Source organism: Bos indicus x Bos taurus, chromosome 8, assembly GCF_003369695.1.
Source record: "Bos indicus x Bos taurus breed Angus x Brahman F1 hybrid chromosome 8, Bos_hybrid_MaternalHap_v2.0, whole genome shotgun sequence".
NCBI lineage: Eukaryota > Metazoa > Chordata > Mammalia > Artiodactyla > Bovidae > Bos > Bos indicus x Bos taurus.
In genome coordinates, this window is record NC_040083.1 from 76390858 (window position 1) to 76417410 (window position 26553).

At 39.7% G+C, this 26553-nt stretch overlaps 1 protein-coding gene and 1 long non-coding RNA gene across 6 annotated transcripts in view; one reads left to right on the plus strand and one right to left on the minus strand.

The window, feature by feature from the left end:
* The window catches only part of LOC113897390, a 102465-nt gene that overhangs the window by 37270 nt on the left and 38642 nt on the right, over positions 1 to 26553 (plus strand). For all 4 annotated transcript variants that reach the window (XR_003512338.1, XR_003512336.1, XR_003512337.1 and 1 more), the window contains exon 2: positions 107 to 260. This is a non-coding gene — a long non-coding RNA (uncharacterized LOC113897390). The remainder of the gene's footprint in view (positions 1 to 106; positions 261 to 26553) is intronic.
* The window catches only part of FRMD3 (FERM domain containing 3), a 341097-nt gene continuing 320878 nt past the window's right edge, over positions 6335 to 26553 (minus strand). Inside the window, exons 14-15 of one of the 2 annotated variants that reach the window (XM_027550087.1) lie at positions 11289 to 11747; positions 6335 to 6559 (exon numbers count right to left, since the gene is read on the minus strand). In XM_027550087.1, the coding sequence (XP_027405888.1) occupies positions 6546 to 6559; positions 11289 to 11747 (473 nt within the window). In that variant the 3' untranslated portion in view covers positions 6335 to 6545. Of the gene's footprint in view, positions 6560 to 8020; positions 11748 to 26553 lie in introns of those variants that run through there. The other variant, XM_027550086.1, reaches the window with a different exon arrangement.

The following is a 26553-nucleotide window of genomic DNA, read 5'->3' on the forward strand; positions in this document are numbered from 1 at the left end:
CCTTGGGTTCTAATTATGTGAGATTCCAATTGAGCCCCTGAAAGCAAGAGTGACAAGATACATTAGCATCAAAAGTAGGCCCTAATCCTTCTTTTTGTACTCTTAGGCACAGGGAATTATCCAATGGAATCTTCTGGGTCATTCCTGTCCTGGGCAGTTCCTATACCTGCTGTCAGCTATCCTTCCCTTCTTCAGGCGAGCTGGACAACTTAAGTGATGGGAGAAGGAGTGGTAACAACAATGGACTTGGAAATCGCCAGGTAAGACTTTGTTGCCCAAGTAACAGTCTAAGATGGGTCTGGTTTAGGGTGAGGTATAGGGCGCTTCCCTGGAGAAGGAAATGGCAACCCATTCCAGTGTTCTTGCCTGGAGAATCCCAGGGATAGGGGAGCCTGGTGGGCTGCCATCTATGGGGTCGCACAGAGTTGGACGTGACTGAAGCGACTTAGCAGCAGCAGCAGCATAGGGTGCTCTGGGCTTCCCAGGTGGCACTAGTGGTAAAGAACCTGCCTGCCAATGCAGGAGACATGAGACTAGGGTTCAATCCCCGTGTCAGGAAGATCCCCTGGTTGCAGGCAACCCACTCCAGCATTCTTGCCTGGAGAATTCCATGGACAGAGGAGCCTGGCGGGCTACAGTCTATAGGGTCACACAAAGTCAGACATGACTGAAGCGACTTAGCATGCACACATGCATGAACATAGGGTGATCTGCTCCATGGTCATTCAAGGATCTAGGTTGCTGGCAAGTGTTGACATCCAGTGGCTCATAAAGGCTCACATTTAGTCCAGGGCTTAGAAGTGATACAGATCACTTCCCATTCAAATTCCAATGGCCAGAACTTGGGAATACAGCCATACCCATGTACACTTGGGCTGGGAAATGTAGTCTAATTCTGTGCACAGCATAAATAAATGGTTTTGGAGATCCCTTGCCAGCCTGCACCATAAGAGATTTGCAAAAATGGGAGATTTTGAGTAAGATGTGTATAATCCCCAACCCTCCTGAGACAGGCATGTCTGTTGGGAAGACTTCCCCAAGAGGCAGCTTTCTAGCTGTCACTCCTTGGACTTAATAGTGTTTGGTTCACATTACAGCTAATGTTTTAGGAAGGTCATGCATGGAGTATCTAGCATCAAACAAGTGTCAGGATGACTGACACCTCTTGTTATAAATGAGCAAGTTGGTTTTGGCATAACTGTCTTGAGTGTACTTAGTGTGACTCAGTTGCTCACAGTTAAGCTGATCATTATCACTTGTATGTGCTGATCAGAAGTGTCAAATTCATGACTACACAGGTAAAAGAAACCTTGAGATTGTTTTAACTCTCTACTTGTTTCACACTAAATAAGAAATTCATCATTACAAATGGTAAACAAATTGAATGTGTAGCACTAAATATTCAATGCCAGAAACCTCTTTTAAAATAATCTTCTGTCTCATGTATAGTCCCACACCAAAACCCATGATTTTTAATCTGATTCTTGATACAAGTAGGAGATCTATGACTACAGGGCAATAATCCTTCCCTGTTTTACCTTATCCATATTTAAGAGGAAACAAGCTGGAGGAATTGTTGAAAGAGGGCATTCTAGCTTACGAGGTAAAACTCTAAGACAGAGCATCGGAAAAGGTCCTAGTTAATACCCATTGCTGTGACATATTCTTTAAAAACACCCCCTTTCACTCTCAAAAGAGTCCTGGTTTGGACAATAAATAGAAACCCTTAGAACCAGGGAGCAGTACCTCTTTATGGCCACCACTGTTCAGGGTCTGGCATGCAACTCTTCAGAGCCAGAAGCCCAGGGTTTTCAGGACACTGAGGCTGACTGAGCATGGAAGGGAGCTGATTCACACCATGGAAGTGACGGGAGACTGACCCTAAACCAGGATGCTGTGTTTTTAACTTACTGCGAAGACTAACTGCCTAGCAAAGTGGAAACCAATGTTGGTTGGTTAGTATGTTCTCTCCCTTAAAGTGTAGTCTCCTTGGAAAGCTCAAAACCCTTGGGATGATCAAAATCATAGTTCTTGTGGATGAGGAGATCAAGATGAGCCATGTTAACAGAGCTAGAACAAATAATTTCACAATTTGTATGGAAATACAAAAAACCTCGAATAGCCAAAGCTATCTTGAGAAAGAAGAATGGAACTGGAGGAATCAACCTACCTGACTTCAGGCTCTACTACAAAGCCACAGTTATCAAGACAGTATGGTACTGGCACAAAGACAGAAATATAGATCAATGGAACAAAATACAAAGCCCAGAGATAAATCCACGCACGTATGGACACCTTATCTTTGACAAAGGAGGCAAGAATATACAATGGATTAAAGACAGTCTCTTTAACAAGTGGTGCTGGGAAAACTGGTCAACCACTTGTAAAAGAATGAAACTAGAACACTTTCTAACACCATACACAAAAATAAACTCAAAATGGATTAAAGATCTAAACATAAGACCAGAAACTATAAAACTCCTAGAGGAGAACATAGGCAAAACACTCTCTGACATACATCACAGCAGGATCCTCTATGACCCACCTCCCAGAATATTGGAAATAAAAGCAAAAATAAACAAATGGGACCTAATTAACCTTAAAAGCTTCTGCACATCAAAGGAAACTATAAGCAAGGTGAAAAGACAGCCTTCAGAATGGGAGAAAATAATAGCAAATGAAGCAACTGACAAACAACTAATCTCAAAAATATACAAGCAACTCCTCCAGCTCAACTCCAGAAAAATAAATGACCCAATCAAAAAATGGGCCAAAGAACTAAATAGACATTTCTCCAAAGAAGACATACAGATGGCTAACAAACATATGAAAAGATGCTCAACATCACTCATTATCAGAGAAATGCAAATCAAGACCACTATGAGGTACCATTTCACACCAGTCAGAATGGCTGTGATCCAAAAGTCTACAAATAATAAATGTTGGAGAGGGTGTGGAAGAAAGGGAACCCTCTTACACTGTTGGTGGGAATGCAAACTAGTACAGCCACTATGGAGAACAGTGTGGAGATTCCTTAAAAAACTGGAAATAGAACTGCCTTATGATCCAGCAATCCCACTGCTGGGCATACACACTGAGGAAACCAGAAGGGAAAGAGACATGTGTACCCCAATGTTCATCGCAGCACTGTTTATAATAGCCAGGACATGGAAGCAACCTAGATGTCCATCAGCAGATGAATGGCTAAGAAAGCTGTGGTACATATACACAATGGAGTATTACTCAGCCATTAAAAAGAATACATTTGAATCAGTTCTAATGAGGTGGATGAAACTGGAGCCTATTATACAGAGTGAAGCAAGCCAGAAGGAAAAACACCAATACAGTATACTAACGCATATATATGGAATTTAGAAAGATGATAACAATAACCCTGTGTACGAGACAGCAAAAGTGACGCTGATGTATGGAACAGTCTTATGGACTCTGTGGGAGAGGGAGAGGGTGGGAAGATTTGGGACAATGGCATTGAAACATGTAAAATATCATGTATGAAACGAGATGCCAGTCCAGGTTCAATGCACGATACTGGATGCTTGGGGCTAGTGCACTGGGACGACCCAGAGGGATGGTATGGGGAGGGAGGAGGAGGGTTCAGGATGGGGAGCACATGTATACCTGTGATGGATTCATTTTGATATTTGGCAAAACTAATACAATTATGTAAAGTTTAAAAATAAAATTAAAAAAAAAAAAAGATGAGCCATGTTAGCTGGAAGTGCTGCTGTAATTTGCAAGACAGGTTTTAATACTTGGTATCCATACAAAGCATATGCTCTATCCTATTTAAAATACTAAGAGTTTTCCTTTGCAATCAGGAAAAATGGATTTGGTTCTCATTCCAGAGATTTTTGAGGTCAGCATCAGCTACAGATAAAGAAGAGGAATGTGTGGTTCCAAGAAACCTCCTGTTCTTTACTAATACAGGAAGTCCCCCACATATAGTAAGTCCCCTTCAAGTTGCGAACTTTCAAAAATTCGAACGCACATTTGCATATCCAATCATGTAAGTTAGCTTATGTGTCTGGCGTACATTGTCATATGCATGCCTCCTCTAAAGTGGTTGTACTTTTGTGTGCTTTACAGAGTACAGTATCTTTATATAAAGTCCAGGAATGTTTGGAAGCAAGCATAAAAGCAGTGGTGATGTAGCTGGTACTGGCAAGAAATGCCAGGAATTGGAGGCCCAGAGAAAGGACGAAGAAACACAAGAGGAAGAAATAACTGAAGAACTGAAGAGGTTCATGATGCAGGAAATGACAAGGGGATTTTATTTGAGGAGGCGTTGTTAGTTTTTAAGGTACAGGACCTGGACTTAGAATGGTACATGAAGGCTGCAGCAGCCGTTCAGAATGCAGTCCAGCACTACTGTGTCATCTATGATAAATAAAACAGAGCTACTAGCCAGATATCACTGGATTGTTTTTTCAAGAGGACAGGCAGAATTGAATCCAGCAAGGAACCAGAATCTGTTCCATCAACGTCAGGCGTGAGTGAAATTGCAGCTTGTCCTCCTATTGCTAAAGGTCCTTAGGCTCTGCCATCACTCACCTGCTCTGCCTCCTCCTGTCAGTAGCCCTTCTTGCCTGTTCACTTAATGCCAGCCCCTGTGTGCCAGCTGTTGTGCTGTACTACTGTACTCTTCAAGGTACTGGACTGTTAGATTAAAGATCTCAACGTAAGACCAGAAACTATAAAACTCCTAGAGGAGAACATAGGCAAAACACTCTCCGACATACATCACAGCAGGATCCTCTGTGACCCACCTCCCAGAATATTGGAAATAAAAGCAAAAATAAACAAATGGGACCTAATTAAACTTAAAAGCTTCTGCACAACAAAGGAAACTATTAGCAAGGTGAAAAGGCAACCTTCAGAATGGGAGAAAATAATAGCAAATGAAGCAACTGACAAACAACTAATCTCAAAAATATACAAGCAACTCCTACAGCTCAACTCCAGAAATATAAATGACCCAATCAAAAAATGGGCCAAAGAACTAAATAGACATTTCTCCAAAGAAGACATACAGATGGCTAACAAACACATGAAAAGATGCTCAACATCACTCATTATCAGAGAAATGCAAATCAAAACCACTATGAGGTACCATTTCACACCAGTCAGAATGGCTGCGATCCAAAAGTCTACAAGCAATAAATGCTGGAGAGGGTGTGGAGAGAAGGGAACTCTCTTACACTGTTGGTGGGAATGCAAACTAGTACAGCCACTATGGAGAACAGTGTGGAGATTCCTTAAAAAACTGGAAATAGAACTGCCTTATGATCCAGCAATCCCACTGCTGGGCATACACACTGAGGAAACCAGAAGGGAAAGAGACATGTGTACCCCAGTGTTCATTGCAGCACTGTTTATAATAGCCAGGACATGGAAGCAACCTAGATGCCCATCAGCAGATGAATGGCTAAGAAAGCTGTGGTACATATACACAATGGAGTATTACTCAGCCATTAAAAAGAATACATTTGAATCAGTTTTAATGAGATGGATGAAACTGGAGCCTATTATACAGAGTGAAGTAAGCCAGAAAGAAAAACACCAATATAGTATACTAACCCATATATATGGAATTTAGAAAGATGGTAACAATAACCCTGTGTACGAGACAGCAAAAGAGACACTGATGTATAGATCAGTCTTATGGACTCTGTGGGAGAGGGAGAGGGTGGGGAGATTTGGGAGAATGACATTGAAACATGTATAATATCATGTATGAAACGAGTCGCCAGTCCAGGTTCGATGCACGATACTGGATGCTTGGGGCTGGTGCACTGGGATGACCCAGAGGGAGGGTATGGGGAGGGAGGAGGGAGGAGGGTTCAGGGTGGAGAACATAGGTATACCTGTGGCGGATTCATTTTGATATTGGCAAAATTAATACAATATTGTAAATTTAAAAAATAGAATTAAAAAAAGTCTGCTTATTTATTTTTTTTAATGTATTATTTGTGTGAAAAGTATTATAAACCTCTAAAGTACAGTACTATATAGCTGATTGTGTTAGTTGGGTACCTAGGCTAACTTTGTGAACTTATGAACAAATTGGACTTACAAGTGGGCTCTTGGAATGTAGCCTGTCGGGGACATACTATCTTATGTCCCAAGTTTCCTCACCCAACTCTAAGGGCTGTCAGGGCCCATATCAGTGGCAGACATCCTCTGATGTTTGAGGTTCAGCCAGGAGCAGCCTCCTCTGCTCCTGCCTTATTTGCAACACTGGAGGTGACAGACACCCTGAACCACTCCCCAGCGCCCACCCCACTTCTCCATAGACAATATACACAATGGCCAGAAGAGGATTAAAATCAGCTTTATTGACAAATTGAAGAACACAGCTGGGATTTGAGGCCCAAGCGAGGTTTTTTCATCTTCTCTGAAGTGATGACAGCTGAGCCCACTGGGTGGGGCTAACCAAACTTACCCACCCCGCCGCAGACCGAGGCTGGAACGTGGAGAGCTGAGTCCTGGGTGGGCTCACCACGGGCAGGTCCCGCTGGGTTTGTTTACTGCAGGTAGACTGGAAGCCCCAAAGCAGGTCCAAGAGAAACAGAGAGAGAGAGAAGAAGCAGGAGGACAAGTAAGCAGGGTCCTTTAGCACATTATCTCCACCCAGTAGAGAAAGGTGGTCCCAAGAGTCTCAAGTTCATCAACCACAACCATCCCAACTGAGGTCACCCCGGTGGAAGCTTCTCCCCAGTACTTTCCTTCCATGCTCTACTGTAGTTAGGAGATCTTTGCCTTGATTGGCTGAGCAAGGAATGTACGAATAAGGAAAAAGGTTTCTCCCAGGAGGTAAGGGTGGCTTAGGAGCCTGGACTGCTCAGTGAACAAGTGGCCAGGGGCTATTTTGTATGAGCCTCCCAGTCGGCAGCCACGATGCAAACACAGGTGCTGGCTAGAGCTGGTGGATTCAGGACTGACTCCCGACATCTCACACCTGAACACTGACCACCAAATTCCTTTTCTTTCCTGTGCTCTGGTGCTCAGACCCTGAGGACTGCTGAGGAAAGAACTGGGCAGACTTCACCCACCCCCGACCCTGGATGGGTGAAATGGATGAAGGGGGTCAGAAGGTACAAATTTCTAGTTATAAGATAAACAAGTCCTGGGAGTGTAATGTACAGCTTGGTGATTCTAGTTATGATTCTGTATTGTATACTTGCAAGTTCCTAAGAGAGTCAGCAATCTTAAACGTTCCTATCACAAGGGAAAACAAATTAACTCTGTGAGGTGACGGACCGTGACTAAACTTATGGTGGTAATCAGTTTGCAGTATATACACATATCAAATCATTACCTACCTAAAGTAATATACTGGTATATGTCAATTATATCTTGATAAAACTGAAAAGAAAAAACCCACTAGGCCACACAGCTAGGGTATAATTCAGCTGGACACCTATGGTGTTCCTGTTGTAAAGAGAGTCCCTTTGACTCCAGAGTAACTGACACCTTCTGATTTAACTGTCAGGTGTGAAATCATTAGCTTTGTGCCAAACCAAAGCAGGAGGGCCTTTTAGGCCACGCATGCAGGGAAGACAGGAGTAGAATAGGAAAACTCTTCCAGGGCCTGTGAACTGATAGACGTTTAATGGCACGTCTTGCAGAGTCGAGTCTGACGTAGCTCTCTTTGGCTCAGGAAGTAAGGACATACTGCTAGCACTCTGAAGTCCTCCTGCCTACCTGTCACAGAGAAAACCCCTTTTCTGTTTTTTTTTTCCTGTGCTTTTCTATTTCTATCTTGATGCCACTAACTATACTGTCTTCTATATTTGGATGCATTTCCAGTGCATTCAATATTTTGCCTTTTAGCATGGGTGACTTCTGCTAAGTGTTAATCCCATCCATTAGCCATTCTTTTCATAGTATCACCATTCAAGGGTGACCTCATTTCATGGCACCAGATGGCACCTTTCTGTAGTTTCCAACAGGCTATTTATACAACTTTACTTTGAATAAAACTGAATGATTGCAGAAACATTTTTTCCCCAGAGTATTTTTATTAGGGATTCCTGCCACCATATTAACATATAAAACAATCTGGATGTTGACACATAAATGCAAATTTCACTGTACAAAGATAAGGCTCCAACCATAGGTAACGTGGCCCCCAGATCTCTAGTTTTTCAGTGAAATCAATCATTTTGACTTCTTCCCAGAGTTGTCTTTATATTAGACAAACCACAAAATATGTTCCAGATACATAACATTTTACAATATGTTCCAAGCACAGACAGAAATACACAATACTTCACCTACATTTTTTTCATATCCAACTTGCATTAGCACTAAAGATTGTGTGTGTATATGTATTTGCCATATGTGTGTGTATATAAAACCACAAATGTACACACAGTAATTTTCATGGAAAATTGAAACCTTTGAGACTGTGGGTTTTATCCACTATGTTATCAGAGAGGGAAAATGAATAATACCATGTCACAAATTCCTCAATTGGGGATAAATAAAAACATCTGTGTATGAAGGGCATATCAGTTGTGTGTATACAAACACACATATATACACATATTCATATATAAACACGTATATACCAATAATATGGAATATACATATACTCACACACTTGCTTTCAATTCTGTATCTTACTATATTATATATCTTCTACCTTTGGAAGCAGTCTTCTCCTCTTTGATTCAGGCAACTGGTGACTGTTTTCTAAGAAAAGCGAGTATTTCTAAAAGACTGATCTGTCCTGACAAAATGGCATTTCAGGATCCGAGTTTTACTTTTGGTAGCTGTTGTTTAAATTCAGCAGACCTTATCCTGTCAGATCCTTCACTTAAAAATATTTTTATTCAACAGTGAAGTTTTTGCCTAAGAGATATTAGCTGGAAATGTTAAAATTATATAGTCATTACTCCTTAGTATAAATCCACTTGGCTAGACTATGTGTGATGCTCATCCTGTCAGCATTTTTCAATGTTTTATGATGTATAATATATGAATTCTATAATTTTAAAATGTTATTTAATATTAATGTAAAAGGAGAAGGGCTGGATGATTTGTTATGGTTAGAACTTCAAAGAAAATGAGATTAAGCATGATTAGAAGAGGGAACTAATTTTCTGCAGACTATACTGGCACATCCTTATGTCAGAGATATGACTTTAAGTCATAAACAAGGGGGAAACCACGTCAATTTCAAAGGTGATCATTTGCAAACTTCCCAAATAACCTATAGAAAATATATTTCTATATTGGTATCAAATAATCTTTATTTAAAAGAAAAATCAGTCACTTAATGCACATGAGAAAGACCACCCTGTAAACTGAATAGCAAAGTATAGTATAGTTTGCTGAACTGAAGTCTTCATGAGCTGACTTTAAAAATGTATTTACAAAATCAAATGTCTAATAAAGCACTCAGGGCTCCATGAATGAGTAGGACTGGAATGGCCATTTTGGAAATTATACTAATGGTAGAGCTGAAGTTAGGAGAGATTATAGGTAGCCCATCCCATGAAAACATTCCATGTCTTCATTTACATTTTATGGAAAAATCACTATGCTCTGTGCCCTAAGCTCTGTACTGAACCCTCTTCTTTCACAGTATTGGTATGCACTCTGCATGGAAGGCGTTAGAGCCTTTCTTTCTGTCATGGATTCAGTGGTATGAAGGAAGGTACGAGAGCATTTGTCCCACTTACTGTCTAGTTAGGGGGTCATTTCACTACTTCATCCAAGCTGAAATGGTATATTATCTAATAAGTCCCCTCCAGTTTCTTAATTAGAGTCCCAATTATGAATAAGATCCTAAGGAAACCAGGAAAGGGAAAGAGTATAATGACCACCACAGAGGAAGATCATAGGCATTTATCAAAAAGCCAAGATCATTCTCCTCACATTCTTTCTGACTCTTTTGCTCTCTTTCGCACACATAGAATTCTTTTAAAGTTTCTTCCACAGAATCTCAATGAATGGCATGAGGGATCAAAAAATGTGCCTTCAAGTTTCTCCACTTTTATTTAGATCCACTTAGACATATTCATGTCCACTTGGACAGCGAGTTTACTGTTCTTTACATCATCCAGAACCTTGCATCACCATCACTTTCATAAAATCATTTGTCTACCACCACTTGCCTATCAGTCTCATCAGAACTCGTTTTGCTACTTGCCATTTGTCCAATTCCCATTTGCTTCCACTCTTGGGTTAATGTACAGTAATACACAATTAACTAGCATCTCCTTTAACTATTTTCCTTTAAAAATTTCACTTTCTTTTAAAACCATTCCATTGCCTCAGCCAACACATATGGACAGAATGCAAATGAAAGTAACAAGTCATCTTGTCCAAATATTTTGAAAAATGGACCACCCTGTGTCCTCTTGATGCTCACAATTTCTACTTCCTCCAGTTCCATCATCCATTTCAGGAGCTTATTTTCTACAGTGTTTTTCTACCTATTTTTCTATCTCATATGCAGATAATAACAATTATGTGATTGTTCAGCCAAAAATATTTTAAAAAACAAACCAGTGCCAAGACATTAAAAATTCCTGACATACCCTTTGTGCATTAGTCTTACAATCTGTACACTTAAATAACTCCAGGAAGCTCCTTTTTTTTTTTTTTGCTAAAAATTTACCAAAATATTTTGAACACATAAAAATATTTTTAAAAAAACAAAAGCAAAAGCCCAGCATAAATTTAGTTGTATAGGCATTGGTTAGAGGACATTGTTTTCACTAAGGATTATATTCAAAAAACTTTCCCTTGGGTTTTTACTAAAACTCTGATTCTGAACCTTATAGCTTGTAATGATGCTATTAAAAAAAGAATCTAATTCAGCTCAATGTATTATAATAGATAAAGAGTATGTCTGTACTATAATAAAAAATAAACATATTTTTGGTTATTTAGAGGTCATCTTCCTGACCTATAACTAAAATAACTGTGTTTGATTTAAACTTACTTGCAGTGAATTATGGAAAGCTAACTTAAAGCTCTGAATAATCAGTTATGAGTAAGAACACCTATTGATGGTCCCATGACCATTCAGAACCAGGCATTTGCTGGAAAAAAAAAACAAAAACAAACCAAATCACTAGTATTGAATATAGCCCTTAGTCATATGAGAAATGAGCTTTATGAGCAACCCAACATGTAAAGTACGAGGTTGACTTTGCCAGCCACCCACTCCTTGAGAGGACAGTAGTAGTCATAGTGAAACTGCTCAAACTCAGGCGTCTGGCGGATTTCACATAAGAAGGAGAGATCAATACCTGACTCCAAAAGGAGGAGGAGCAGGGGAAATACAAAGAGCAGCAGGCCCAGGCCCACCACAAGGAGCCGGGAAAAACTCTTGACCAGTGGGTTCACCCGAATAGTGCCACTCAGAATGTCATAGCTCCATGACAAAGCTTGGCGAGCCTCCTTCATCTCCTCCTCTTCTGCCATTAAAAAGGCATTTTCATCTGCTTCCAGTTCCTCGAATGAATCTGTGTCTTCTCTTTCCAACTCCAGCCTAGATGGGCAGTCAAAGAGCATGTCAATCTCATCATCATCAACCGGGGTAGGGAGTAGGCTGGCACTTGGGTTGTATGCCAGTTCAGAGATTGTCAAGGGTTCTTCTTTTATTTTATCTTCCTCTTCACTTGACGGCTCTTCATACTCGTGGGATTCCTTCACTGGTGAGCTGGAGATCAAGGGGGCAGAAATATCTTCTTTGGGCAATGGAACACCTGTAAAGAGACATATTTTTCTTAATTTTAAATTTCAGGTTTTCTTTTTCCACAGAGATTTGTAATGGAAACAAACCCAAACTAATTACTGAATGAGAGGGAGTCCAGAAATTGTTCTGTAGAATCCTGACTTTTAACAAAGTCATTTTAGGAATAGATCCTATACTATAAATTCTTAAGGTCACCATTTTAAACCAAAAATAACCAAAATGCCTCAAATGGTTGGCAATATTTACAACATTTACATGTGAAATTATAGTCTGAAAAGCCTCCAATTTTGGTCACATATGCAAGAACAAAATGACAAGAAATCACTATTATAATTTTGAGTGTTGTCTTTTGTAAGTCAATTAAAGAGTCTATTATCCAATAGCATCTTTTATTATGTTATGTATTTTTTTGGTCTTCATTTTAGGCACAATTTTGTGGTTTCTCATTTCATGTAATTGCAATCATATTTGTATGAACAAATTTACATCTTACTCCTTTAGACATTTTCTATGTTGACATAAACTCCTACTGGTATTTATAATGGTTGCCAAATATTCTGTTTAGTTAATACAATAATAGTTGCCTAATATGATTAAGTTAATATTAATAGTTAACTATTAATAGTTAATATGAACCGTTAATAGTTGCCCAATAATAATAGTTACAATCAAGATTGCCAGAAATATCAATAACCTCAGATATGCAGATGATACCACCCTTATGGCAGAAAGTGAGAAACTAAAGAGCCTCTTGATGAAGGTGAAAGAGGAGAGTGAAAAAGCTGGTTTAAAACTCAACATTCAGAAAACAAAGAGCATGGCATCCAGTCCCATCACTTCATGGCAAATAGATGAGGGAAACAGTGGCTGACTTTATTTTGGGGGCTCCCAAATCACTGCAGATGGTGACTGCAGCCATGAAATTAAAAGATGCTTGTTCTTGGAAGAAAAGCTATGACAAACCTAGACAGCATATTAAAAAGCAGAGATGTTACTTTGCCAACAAATGTCCATCAAGCCAAACCTATGCTTTATCCAGTAGTCATGTATGGGTGTGAGAGCTGGGCCATAAAGAAAGTGCTGAAGAATTGATGCTTTTGAACTGTGGTGTTGGAGAAGACTCTTGCGAGTCCCTTGGTGTGCAAGGAGCTCAAACCAGTCCATCCTAAAGGAAATCAATCCTGAATATTCGTTTGAAGGACTGATGATGAAGCTGAAGCTGAAGCTCCAGTACTCTGGCTACCTGATGCAAAGAGCTGGCTCATTGGAAAAGACCCTGATGCTGGGAAAAATTGAAGGCAGGAGGAAAAGGGGACGATAGAGGATGAGACGGTTGGATGGCATTACCAACTCAATGGGCATGAATTTGAGCAAGCTCCAGGAGATGGTGAAGGACAGGGAAGCCTGGCGTGCTACAGTCCATGGGGTCGCAAAGAGTGGGACACAACTGAGTGAGTGAACGACAAAACATTTAGACTGCTTTGCAGTTGTGGAAAAAAAAAATTCCGTGAGGTTATCGTTACATATACAGCCTCTTGTTTACATTTCTCCCCTTTTGTTTCAGTTCATTTGATGGACGTCTGAAAGGAAAATTACTTGGTCTAAAGGAATAAATATTATTTCCTTAAAATTTATTGGGGGAGAGGTATGTCTCAACCCTTCATTTTATAGATGGGAAATCCAGTTACCTACTATCAGGCCTAAGGCCAGCTCTCCTGATTTTGAGTATTGGGTTCTTAGTGGGGAAGGAAGAATCAAAGAAATGTTCCCAAGATGGATCTACAGTATAATACCAAGTTGGGAGCCAAGTCCACTAGGTAAGCCTGCTTTGGGGCTTCCCAGGTGGCGCAGTGGTAAAGAATCTGCTTGCCAATGCAGGAGATAACATGAGGTGCGGGTTCAGTCCTGGATTTGGAAGATTCCCTGGAGGAGGAAATGGCAACACACTCCAGTATTTTTGCCTGGAAAATTCTATGGACAGAGGAGCCTGGCAGGCAGGTTCCATGGGGTTAACAACTGAGCTATTGATCACGGACATATGCAAGCCTGCTTTTAATGGGTACATTTCAGGATTTCCCTCTCTTCAAGATGTGCAGGAAATGATGTTACCAAGATGCCAACATGGGTTGTTCCTAACTTCACTCCAGCTCACAAGAACAGCAACTAACAGCCACTCATGAATGAGACACCAACAGAGAAAATCTTAAAACATGGAAGTGAGGCTGAAGTATCCTCCTGCACCAGAGACCAAGATACCCTGCATTCGAAGGGTAAGAGGAACAGTTATGTTGACCACATTGTCTGTTCCCGAAGCTGGCACATTAAACTGAGAGATCGCCTCGGTGGGAAAAGAGAGCTTGGGGTTACATCCAGCTACTTCCCCTGCATTGTGGGTCCCTTTATAGGAGCCCTTATTGTGGATTTCATCCCATAGTATCACTGGGGACTCAGTAGGGCTCAACCACTAGGAATCTATGAGGGAGAAGGGGGCGGGGAGGGACTTCCAACAGTCAGCACTCAGATCTTGGCTGACCAAATCCATACCTGCAGAGACAAGTACTAGTCCCAACCAGTGGCTTTGCTCACCTGCAGAACCAAGTTGATGGTGCACCTGACCAGGGAACTCAGTAGGGTGCAGGACTGCCTGATTTCAGTCCTCAGAGGAGAGTTAGGAGAGCCCTGGAGTCTGGTCTATTCACATCCAGGGAGAAGAAATGAGTCATAGATCCACCCACTGTGGAGTCTAGATCCCAGCCCCTTCCAACGAGAAAGTCTGGGGAAATTTGGAAGTTACCTAAAATGGGCCCTCCCAGTCCAGCCCAGGGAGGAGCTGAGTTATTAGCTCCATCTGACAGGAAGGGCTGGTAAGAATACCGGGAAGCTGCATCACCCAGCAACAATGGAGCTGAGAAATAGGTAGGCAAAGCTCATTACTTTTAGAGCAAAGCAAGTGGCCCAGTTTGGCTATAGAACTTAGGGCCTGGGTCAACTTGATTGATGATGACAGACAGCCTTAGTGGCCTTGGAGCTACTTTTACCACTATGCCTAAATTAGCTTAGTCAGGGAAACTATTCATAGCCCCATTCATTGCTGAATATAGCCTTTAGTCCACCTGACGAGGGAGCCTTACCAGAGCACAAAAACCTGTGTAGCCCATCCAGCAGCCCTGCTTGCAATATTCCCCAAACAATGAGTCATACAGGCACTGGGTCCCATTCTGCTGCCCTACCAGGGTAGGGGAGGTAATCCATACCCCATTTACTACTGAATTTAGTCCCTAGTCCTGACTAGAGAATCCAGACAGCAACAGAACCAATAGTACAGCCTTAGGTGGGCATGCAACCAAGCCAGCAATTCTATCCAGCTGTTATCAGCCAGTGGCAACACGGCCCAACCCCGCCCCCCTGCCACAGACACCCTCAGAGCTTTAACAGTTGCCTAGCTCCAGTGTTCTTGCCTGAAGAATCCCAGGGACGGCAGAGCCTAGTTGGCTGCCATCTATGGGGTCGCACAGAGTCGGACGCAACTGAAACGACTTAGCAGCAGCAGCAGCCCCATAATAGATGCTAATAGTAGGTCTCATTTGCCTAAGGATGTTGCCAGAAGATACCAGAAACCCAAACTAAGCTGACCAATGAATCCAAAGTGAATCTGCAAAGTCTAGAAGAAGAGGTCACTTATCAGACGCACATATACCAATGTAAGGAATCAAGGATCATGAAAAATCAGGTAAATATGACAACACTAAAGGAAACTAAAAAGGCACTAATAGCCTTAAAGAAATGGAGATCTGTGAACAAAGAATTCAGAATAATGCTCTTAAAGAAGTTTTGTGAATTACAAGAATACACAACACTTAAACAAAATTGGGAAAGCAATGAATAAACAAAATGAGAAGTTCAACAAAGAAATAGAAAACATTAAAAAAAAATACACAGAAATCCTACAGCTGAAAAATAACTGAATTGAAATTAATAGAGATTTTCAAAAGAAGAATCAGTGACCCAGAAGATAGGCCATTTGAAATTATCCTATCAGAAGCAACTAGAAAAAAGAATGAAAGTGAAGCCAGCCTATAGGACTTATGGGACACAATGAAAAGAAACAGTATTCATATTACAGGAATTCCAGAAAGGGCAGAGGAAAAGGACAGAAAATATATTTAAAGCACGAATGGTTGAAGACTTCCCAAACATGGGAAGAGAAGGAGACCTCAAGATACAAGAGACCAAAGGGATCCTAAAAAGGTTGAACTGAAAAGTACTACACTGACACATATTACAATTAAATTGTCAAGAGTCAAAGAAAAAGAACTTTAAAACCAACAAGAGAAAAACGGTAATACAAGGGAGCTCCCAAAGATGCAGATTTTTCAACACAAACTTTTCAGGCCAGAAGAGAATGGGTTGACATATTCAAAATATTGAAAGAAAGAAACTGTGAACCAAAAATACTACTGGTGAAGCTGTTCTTCAGAAGCTTTCCCAAACAAAAATTGAGGGAATTCATCACCATTAGATATGCTTTACAAGAAATGCTAAAGAGAGGCTGTTGAGTGGAAGTAACAGGACGCTAATTACCATCATAAAAAATAAGATGGCAGTGTAAAACTCACTGGTAATGGTAGAAACATAGTCCAAGTTAGATTGTGTAATATGGTAATACTGGTGCATAATTCACTTACAAATCTAGTTTACAAGTTAAAAAACAAATGTAAAAATAACCGTAACTATAATAATCTTTTATTAGTTATATAATATAAAAATAAGCAAACTGTAATGTCAGTAAGCTAAAATGTGAGGAAGAGGAGAAGTAAAAGTGTGAAGCTTGGGAACTATATTGAAGTTGTTTTTAGCTTACACTAGAGTGTTACAATTTTAAGATATTTTTATGTAAGCTTCACAGTAACTACACGGGGGAAAACCTGCAGTAATTACAAAGGGAACATGATAAAGAAGTCAAGCATACTGATAGCACAAAACATCAAAATAAGAAAAAGATTGCAGGGTAAGAAATAAGGAACAATGAATTTACAAAACAGCCAGGCAATAAGTTAACAAAACGGCAATAGTAAGTCTCCCTTTTTCACAGTAACTACTTTAAACATAAGTGGATTGCATTATCCAACCAAAAGACATACAATGGTGAAATAAAAAATAAGACCCAATGATATACTGCTTACAAGAGACTCACTTTAGCCATAAAGACACATAGACTGAGAGAAAAGAGATGGAAAAAGATATTTCAAGGAAATGGCAACCAAAAAAAAGCAGGAGTAGCAATACTTATATCAGACAAAGTAGACTGTAACCTAAAAATGGTAGGGATAGACCAAGAAGGTAATGATAAAGTAGTCAATACATTAAGAAGATATAATAGTTGTATATTTATCATATTTATTTATGTGCCCACCACTGGTGCACCCAATTACATAAATCAAAACCTAACAAGAAACTGACCAACAAGATGGAAGAATAGAAGGACGGAGCTCACCTCTTCTTAACAAAAACACCCAAATCACAACTAACTTCTGAACAACCATGGACAAAACACAAAAAATGTTGAGCATACTAAAAAATATACCCTACATCCAAAGACAAAGAGGCAATGAGACACTAGGAGGAGTGCAGTCACAGTGTAATCGAATTCCATACCTGCCACATGGGTGGCCCACAAACTGGAAAATAATTTCACTACAGAAATACTTCCACAGGAGTCAAAGTCCTGAGCCTCATGTCAAGTTTTCCAGCCTGGGGTTCTGGCAGCAGCAGGAGAATTCCTTTAGAGAATTTGGATTTGAAGGCCAATGGGGACCCCAAAGGACTGGGGCAAACAAAAACTTCATTCTTGGAGGGCTTACAAAAGTCCCATGTACACCAGGACCCAGGGAAAACAGCAGAGACCTCATAAGAGACTGGGCCAGACTCAACTACTAGTATTACAGGGTCTCCTGCAGAGGTGGGGAGTGCCTGTGGCTCACTGTGGGGACAAAGATAGTGGCATGTCTGGGGATTACTCGTTGGTTGTGAGCCCTCCTCAGTTCAGTTCAGTTGCTCAGTCATGTCCGACTCTTTGCGACCCCATGAATCACAGCACGCCAGGACTCCCTGTCCATCACCAACACCCAGTGTTCACTCAAACTCATGTCCATTGAGTTGGTGATGCCATCCAGCCATCTCATTCTCTGTCGTCCCCTTCTCCTCCTGCCCCCAATCCCTCCCAGCATCAGAGTCTTTTCCAATAAGTCAGCTCTTCGCATCAGGTGGCCAAAGTATAGGAGTTTTAGCTTCAGCATCAGTCCTTCCAATGAACATCCAGACTGATCTCCTTTAGGATGGACTGGTTGGATCTCCTTGCAGTCCAAGGGACTCTCAAGAGTCTTCTCCAACACCACAGTTCAAAAGCATCAATTCTTTGGCGCTCAGCTTTCTTCACAGTCCAACTCTCACATCCATACATGACCACTGGAAAAACCACAGCCTTGACTAGATGGACCTTTGTTGGCAAAGTATTATCTCTGCTTTTCAATATACTATCTAGGTTGGTCATAACTTTTCTTCCAAGGAGTAAGAGTCTTTTAATTTCATGGCTGCAATCACCATCTGCAGTGATTTTGGAGCCCCCCAAAATAAAGCGTGACAGTTTCCACTGTTTCCCCATCTATTTGCCATGAAGTGACTGGACCAGATGCCATGATCTTAGTTTTCTGAATGTTGAGCTTTAAGCCAACTTTTTCAGTCTCCTCTTTCACTTTTATCAAGAGGCTTCCTCTTCACTTTCTGCCATAAGGGTGGTATCATCTGCATATCTGAGGTTATTGATATTTCTCCCAGCAATCTTGATTCCAGCTTGTGCTTTTTCCAGCCCAGCGTTTCTCATGATGGACTCTGCATATAAGTTAAATAAGCAGGGTGACAATATATAGCCTTGACGTACTCCCTTTCCTATTTGGAACCAGTCTGTTGAGGCCACCATTTCCACCCCAAGACCCTGCCCCATTCAACAGCTTGGAGGATCCAGTGCTAGGATGCCTCAGGCCAAAAAACAAACAGGATGGGAACACAGCCCCACAAATCAGCAGACAGGCTGCTAAAAGTCTTCCTGAGCATGGCCCTGCCCACCAGAGAGACAAGACACAGCTCCACCCAATAGTGGAAAGGAAGCCTGCAGAAACCTCTTAGCCTTATCCACCAGAGTGCAGAAAGCAGAAGCAAGAGCTACAGTTCTTCAGCCTGCATAATGGAAATTTCAATCACATAAAGTTAGACAAAATGAGACTTCAGAAGAATATGTCCCAGTTGAAGGAACAAGACAAAACCCCAGAACAACAACTAAATGAAGTGGAAATAGGCAATCCACCTGAAAAAGAATTCAGAGTAATGATAGCAAAGATGATCTAAGATCACAGAAAAGAATGGAGGTACAGATCAAGGAGATGAAAGGAATGTTTAACAAAGACCTAGAAGAACTAAAAAACAAAGAGATGAACATACAATAACTGAAATGAAAAATACACTAGAAGGAATCAATAGAACAACTGAGTCAGAAGACCAGGTAAGTGAGCTGGAAGACAGGATGGAGGAAATCACTGTGGCAGGACAAAGGATAAAGAAAAGAAGAAATGAAGACAGTCTGAGAGACTTCTGGGACAACACTAAATATCGGAATAGATAAGAGCTGAAAACTTCCCTAACAATGGAAAGGAAATAGTCACCCAAGTCCAGGAAGCACAGAGAGTCCCAGGTAGGATAAATGCAAGGAAGGACATGCTAAGATACACAGTAATCAAACTGACAAAAATTAAAGAAAAATATATTGAAACAACAAGGGAAAAGTAACAGATTAACATACACAGTTAATTCCCATAAGGTTATCAGATGATTTCTTTGCAGAAGCTCTGTAGGTTGCAAGAGTGGCATAATATATTTACAATGAAGAAAGGGAAGAACCTACAACCAAGAATACTCTACCCAGCAAGGCTCTCTTTCAGATTCAGCAGAGAAATCGAAAGCTAGCAAAAGCAAAAAGAATTCAACACCACTAGACCAGTTGTGCAGCAAATGCTAAAGGAACTTCTCTAAGTGAAAAGGAAAGGCCACTATGAGAAACAAGAAAATTACTAATGGAAAAGCTCACCAGTGAAACTCATGTTCATGAGTGCAGGCAAGAAATTATCTGCACAAAAATGTGATATCAAAACTGGCAATTATGAGAAGAGAGTACAGATACAGGATATAGAAATTAATATAAAATTAAGACCAACAACTTAATATTGTTTACATAGAGAATGCTGTATCAAAACCTCATGGTAATCACATACCAAAAATCCCATGATAGTTACACAAAAAAGAAAAAGGAACCCAAACACAACACTAAAGTTAGAAATCAAATCACAAGAGAACAGGAGTGGACGGCAAGAAAAAAGACCTAAACAAAACAAATCCAAAACAATTAAGAAAATGGCAATAAGAATATATATATTGCTAACTACCTTAAATGTAAATAGATTAAAAGCCCTAAAAAGACACAGACTGACTGAAGAGGCACAAAAATAAGACCCATATTTATGTTGTCTATAAGAGATGCACTTGAGATCTGGGGACACACACAGACTGAAGGGATAGAAAAAGGTGTATCCCATGCAAATGGAAATCACAAGAAAGCTGGAGTAGCAATACTCAGAAAAAATAGACTGTAAAGATTGTTACAAGAGACAAAGAAGGGTACTACATAGTGATCAAGGGATGAATCTAAGAAGAATATACAACAATTGTAAATATATATGCACCCAGCATAGGAGCACCTGAATATATAAGGCAAATACTGACAACTATAAAAGGAGAAATTGACAGTAACACAGTAAGAGTGAGGGACTTAAAAAAATTATTTTAATTGGAGGCTAATTACTTTACAATATTGTAGTGGTTTTTGCCATACATTGACATTAATCAGCCATGGGTGTACATGTGCCCCTCATCCTGAACCCCGCTCCCACCTCCCTCCCCATCCATCCCTCAGGGTTGTCCCAGTGCACCAGCTTTGAGTGCCCTGTTTCATGCATTGAACTTGGACTGGTGATCTATTTCACATATGGTAATATACATGTTTCAGTGCTATTCTCTCAAATCATACCACCCTCGCCTTCTCCCACAGAGTTCAGAAGTCTGTTGTTTATATCTGTGTCTCTTTTGCTGTCTTGCATATAGGGTCATTGTTACCATCTTTCTAAATTCCATATATATGCATCAGTATACGCTATTGGTGTTTTTCTTTCTGACTTACTTCACTCTGTATAATAGGCTCCAGTTTCATCCACCTCATTAGAACTGATTCAAATACATTTTTAATAGCTGAGTAATATTCCATTGTGTATATCTACCACAGCTTTCTTATCCCTTCATCTGCTGATGGACATCTAGGTTGCTTCCATGTCCTAGCTATTGTAAACAGTGCTGCAACGAACATTGGGGTACATGTGTCTCTTTCAATTCTGGTTTCCTTGGTGTGTATGCCCAGCAGTGGGATTGTTGGGTCGTATGGCAGTTATATTTCCAGTTTTTAAAGGAATCTCTACACTGTTCTCCATAGTGGCTGTACTAGTTTGCATTCCCACCAATAGTGTTAAGAGGGTTCCCTTTTCTCCACACCCTCTCCAGCATTTATTGTTTGTAGACTTTTAGATAGCAGCCATTCTGATCGGCGTGAGATGGTACCTCATTGTGGTTTTGATTTGCATTTCTCTGATAATGAGTGATGTTGAGCATCTTTTCATGTGTTTGTTAGACATCTGAATGTCTTCTTTGGAGAAATGTCTGTTTAGTTCTTTTTTTTTTTTTCCATTTTATTTATTTATTTTTTTTGTGGTTCCCAAATCACATTCTTTTTTTTTTTTAATTTTTTTTATTTTTAAACTTTACATAATTGTATTAGTTTTGCCAAACTTTGGCCTATTTTTTGATTGGGTCATTTATTTTTCTGGAATTGAGTTGCTGGAGTTGCTTGTATATTTTTGAGATTAATTCTTTGTCAGTTGCTTTGTTTGCCATTATTTTCTCCCATTCTGAAGGCTGTCTTTTCACCTGGCTTATAGTTTCCTTTGTTGTGCAAAAGCTTTTAAGTTTAATTAGGTCCCATTTGTTTATTTTTTGCTTTTATTTCCATTACTCTGGGAGGTGGATCATAGAGGATCTTGCTGGAATTTATGTCAAAGAGTGTTCTGCCTATGTTTTCTTATATTTAGATCTTTAATCCATTTTGAGTTTACTTTTGTGTATGGTGTTAGAAAGTGTTCTAGTTTCATTCTTTTACAGGTGGTTGACTTTTTACACCCCATTTTCATCAACGGACAAATCATCCAGAAAATCAATAAGGAAACACAGGCCTTAAATGACACATTAGAGCAAATTATCTTAATTGGTGTTTATAGAGCACTCCATTCAAAAGTAGCAGAAATCACATTCTTCTCAAGTGCACATGCAACATTATCCAGGATTGACCACACACTGGGCCACAAGGTGAGCTTTGGTAAACTTTAAAAAACTCAAATCATATCAAGCATCTTTTCTAAGCAAAATGCAAGGAAACTAGAAATCACCTACAAGTAAAAAACTGTGAAACATATAAACATGTGGAGGCTAAACAATATGCTCTTAAAGAAGCAGTGGATCACTGAAGAAATCAAAGAGAAATAAATAAATACCTAGAGACAAATGAAAACAAAAGCACAATGATCCATGGGGAGCAACAAAATTAGTTATAAGAGAGAAGTTTATAATAACAATCTTACTTCAGGAAACAAGAAACATGTCAAAAAGCAACCTAATCTTATACCCAAAGCAACTAGGGAAAGAACAAACAAAACTACAAATTAGCAGAAGGGAAGAAATGATAAATATCACAGCAAAAATAGAGACAAAGAAAATAATAGAAAAGATCAATGAAACTAAAAGCTGTTTTTTTTTTAATTGATAAATCTTTAGCCAGATTCATCAAGAGACAGGGACAGGGCTCAAATAAATAAAATTAGAAATGAAAAAGGACACTACAGAAATACAAAGGATCATGAGACTACTACAAGCAAGACTACTACAAGCAACTATATGCCAATATAACAGACAACTTGGAAGAATGGATAAGATCTTAGAAGGTTACAATCTTCCCAAGACTGAATTAAGAAGAAATAGAAAATATAAAACCAATTATAAGTACTAAAATTGAAACTGTGATTTTAAAACTCCCAACAAAAGTCAAGAACCAGATGGTTTTACAGGTGAATTCTGTTGAACACTTAAGAGTTAACACCTGTCTTTCTGAAACATTCCGAAAACATTTCAGAGGAAGGCCACTATCTCTAAGGCCACTATACCCTCACACCAAAATCAAAGAGAACATGCAAAGAAAATTGCAAAGGTCAATATCATTGATGAACATGGACACAAAAGTCTTTGACAAAATGCCACCAATCTGAATCTGTCAATACATTAAAAGGATCATACACATGGTCAAGTGAGATTTATCCCAGGGATGCAAAGATTTTTTAGTATCTACAAGTCAATTAGTGTGATATAAATATGTCAACAAACTGAAGAATAAAAACCATATGATCTTCTCAATAGATGCAGAAAAAAATTTAATAAAATTCAACACCAATTTATGATTAAAAAAAAAACTCTCCAGAAAGTAGGCATAGAGGGAACATCAGGTCACTCACTCAGTTGTGTCCAACTCTTTGCAACCCCATGGACTGCAGCACACCAGGCTTCCTTGTCCATCACCAACTACCAGAGCATGCTCAAACTCATGTCCATAGAGTCAGTGATGCCATCCAACCATCTCATCCTCTGTTGTCCCCTTCTCCTCTCGCCTTCAGTCCTTCCCAGCATCAGGGTTTTTTCCAGTGAGTCAGCTCTTCGCATCAGGTGGCCAAAGTATTGGAGTTTCAGCTTCAGCATCAGTCCTTCCAATGAATATTCAGGACTGATTTCCTTTAGGATGGATTGGTTGGATCTATTTGCAGTCCAAGGGACTCTCAAGAGTCTTCTCCAATACACAGTTCAAAACCATCAATTCTTCAGTGCTCAGCTTTCTTAATAGTTTAACCCTCACATCCATACATGACTACAGGAAAAACCATAGCTTTGACTAGACAGAGCTTTGTTGGTAAAGTTGTGTCTCTGCCTTTTAATATGCTGTTTAGGTTGGTCATAACTTTTCTTTCAAGGAGCAAGCAGTCTTTTAATTTCATGGCTGCAGCCACCGTCTGCAGTGATTTTGGAGCCCCCAAAATAAAGTCTCTCACTGTTTCCATTGTTTCTGCATCTATTTGCCATGAAGTCATGGGACCGGATGCCATGATCTTAGTTTTCTGAATGTTGAGCTTTAAGCCAACTTTTTCACTCTCCTCTTTCACTTTCATCAAGAGGCTCTTTAGTTCTTCTTTGCTTTCTGCCATAAGTGTGGTATCATCTGCATATCTGAGGTTATTGATAATTCTCCAGGCAATCTTGATTCCAGCTTGTGCTTCATCCAGCCCAGCATTTTGCATGATGTACTCTGCATACAAGTTAAATAAGCAGGGTGACAATAATACAGCTTTGACATACTCCTTTCCTGATTTGGAACCAGTTTGTTGTTCCATGTCCAGTTCTAACTGTTGCTTCTTGACATGCATACAGATTTCTCAGGAGGCAGGTCAGGTTGTCTGGTATTCCCATCTCTTGAAGAATTTTCCACAGTTTATTGTGATCCACACAGTCAAAGGCTTTGGTATAGTCAATAAAGCAGAAGTACATGTTTTTCTGGAACTCTCTTGCTTTTTCAGTGATCCAAAAGATGTTGGCAATTTGATCTCTGGTTCCTCTGCCTTTTCTAAATCCAGCTTGAACATCCGGAAGTTCATGGTTCACGTACTGTTGAAGCCTGGCTTGGAGAATTTTGAGCATTACTTTGCTAGCGTGTGAGATCAGTGCAATTGTGCAGTAGTTTGAGAATTCTTTGGCATTGCCTATCTTTGGGATTGGAATGAAAACTGACCTTCTCCAGTCCTGTGGCTACTGTTGAGTTTTCAAAAAATACTGGCATATTGAGTGCAGCACTTTCACAGCATCATCTTGTAGGATTTGAAAGAGCTCAACTGCAATTCCATCACCTCCACTAGCTTTGTTCATAGTGATGCTTTCTAAGGCCCACTTGACTTCACATTCCAGGATGTCTGGATCTAGGTGAGTGATCACACCATCATGGTTATCTGGGTCATGAAGATCTTTTTTGTATAGTTTTCTGTGAATTGTTGCTACCTCTTCTTAATATCTTCTGCTTCTGTTAGGCCCATACCATTTCTGTCCTTTATTGAGCCCATCTTTGCATGAAATATTCCCTTGGTATCTCTAATTTTCTTGAAGAGATCTCTAGTCTTTTCCATTTTATTGTTTTCCTCTTATTTCTTTGCACTGATCACTGAGGAAGGCTTTCTTATCTCTCCTTACTATTCTTTGGAACTCTGCATTGAAATGGGTATATCTTTCCTTTTCTCCTTTTCCTTTCACTTCTCTTCTTTTCTCAGCTATTTGTAAGGCTTCCTCAGACAACCATTTTGCCTTTTTACACTTCTTTTTCTTGGGGATGGTCTTGATCCCTGCCTCCTGTACAATATCACGAACCTTTGTCCATAGTTCTTCAGGCACTCTATCAGATCTAACTCCTTGAATCTGTTTGTCACTTCCACTGTATAATAATTGTAAGGGATTTGATTTAAGTCATACCTGAACAGTCTAGTGGTTTTCCCTACTTTCTTCAATTTAAGTCTGAATTTGGCAATACAGAGTTCGTGATCTGAGCCACAGTCAGCCACAGTCTTGTTTCTGCTGACTCTATAGAGCTTCTCCACCTTTGGCTGCAAAGAATATAATCAGTCTGATTTTGGTATTGATCATCTGGTGATGTCCATGTGTAGAGTCTTCTCTTGTGTTGTTGGAAGAGGGTGTTTACTATGACCAGTGGGGGAAAAGATGTCCTTTTCATTATAGGGACTGGAATGCAAAAGTAGGAAGTCCAGAGATACCTGGAATAACAGGCAAATTTGGCCTTGGAGTACAAAATGAATCAGGGCAAAGGCTAACAGAGGGAACATAACTCAACATAATAAAGATCATATATGACAAACCTATAGCCAACATCACACTCAACAATGAAAAGTAATCATTTCCCCTAAGATCAAGAACAAGATAAGGATTATGTGCCAGCCTGGATGGGGTGGGGTTTGGGGAAGAATGGATACATGTTTTTGTATGGCTGTGTTCCTTCGCTATTCTCCTGAAACTGTCACAACATTGTTAATCAGTTATACTCCAATACATGTGCTTTGGTGTTAAAAATAAACTAAAATTAAGAAAAATATCTTTTAAAAAAAGACAAGGATGTCTACTCTAGCCACTTTTATTCAACATAGTTTTGGAATTCCTAGCCATGGCAATCAGAAGAGGAAAAATGAAAGGAATCCAAATTAGAAAAGAAGAAGTAATACTGATTTTAAAAAACCTAACACTGTGGGTTAAGGAACTAGAAAAAGGTGGTCAAACTGAGCACAATATTAACAGCAGAAAGTAAAAACTAATGATTAGAGCAGAAATAAAATAGAGCACAGGAAAATAGGAAAGATTAACCAAATTAAGAGTTAGTTCTTTGAAAAAATAAACAGAATTGACAAAACTTTAGCTGGATAACCAAGGAAAAAAAGATAGAGGACTCAAATTAACAAAATTGTAAATGAAAAAAAGAAACACGGCAACTGATACCACATGAATAAAAAGAATCATAA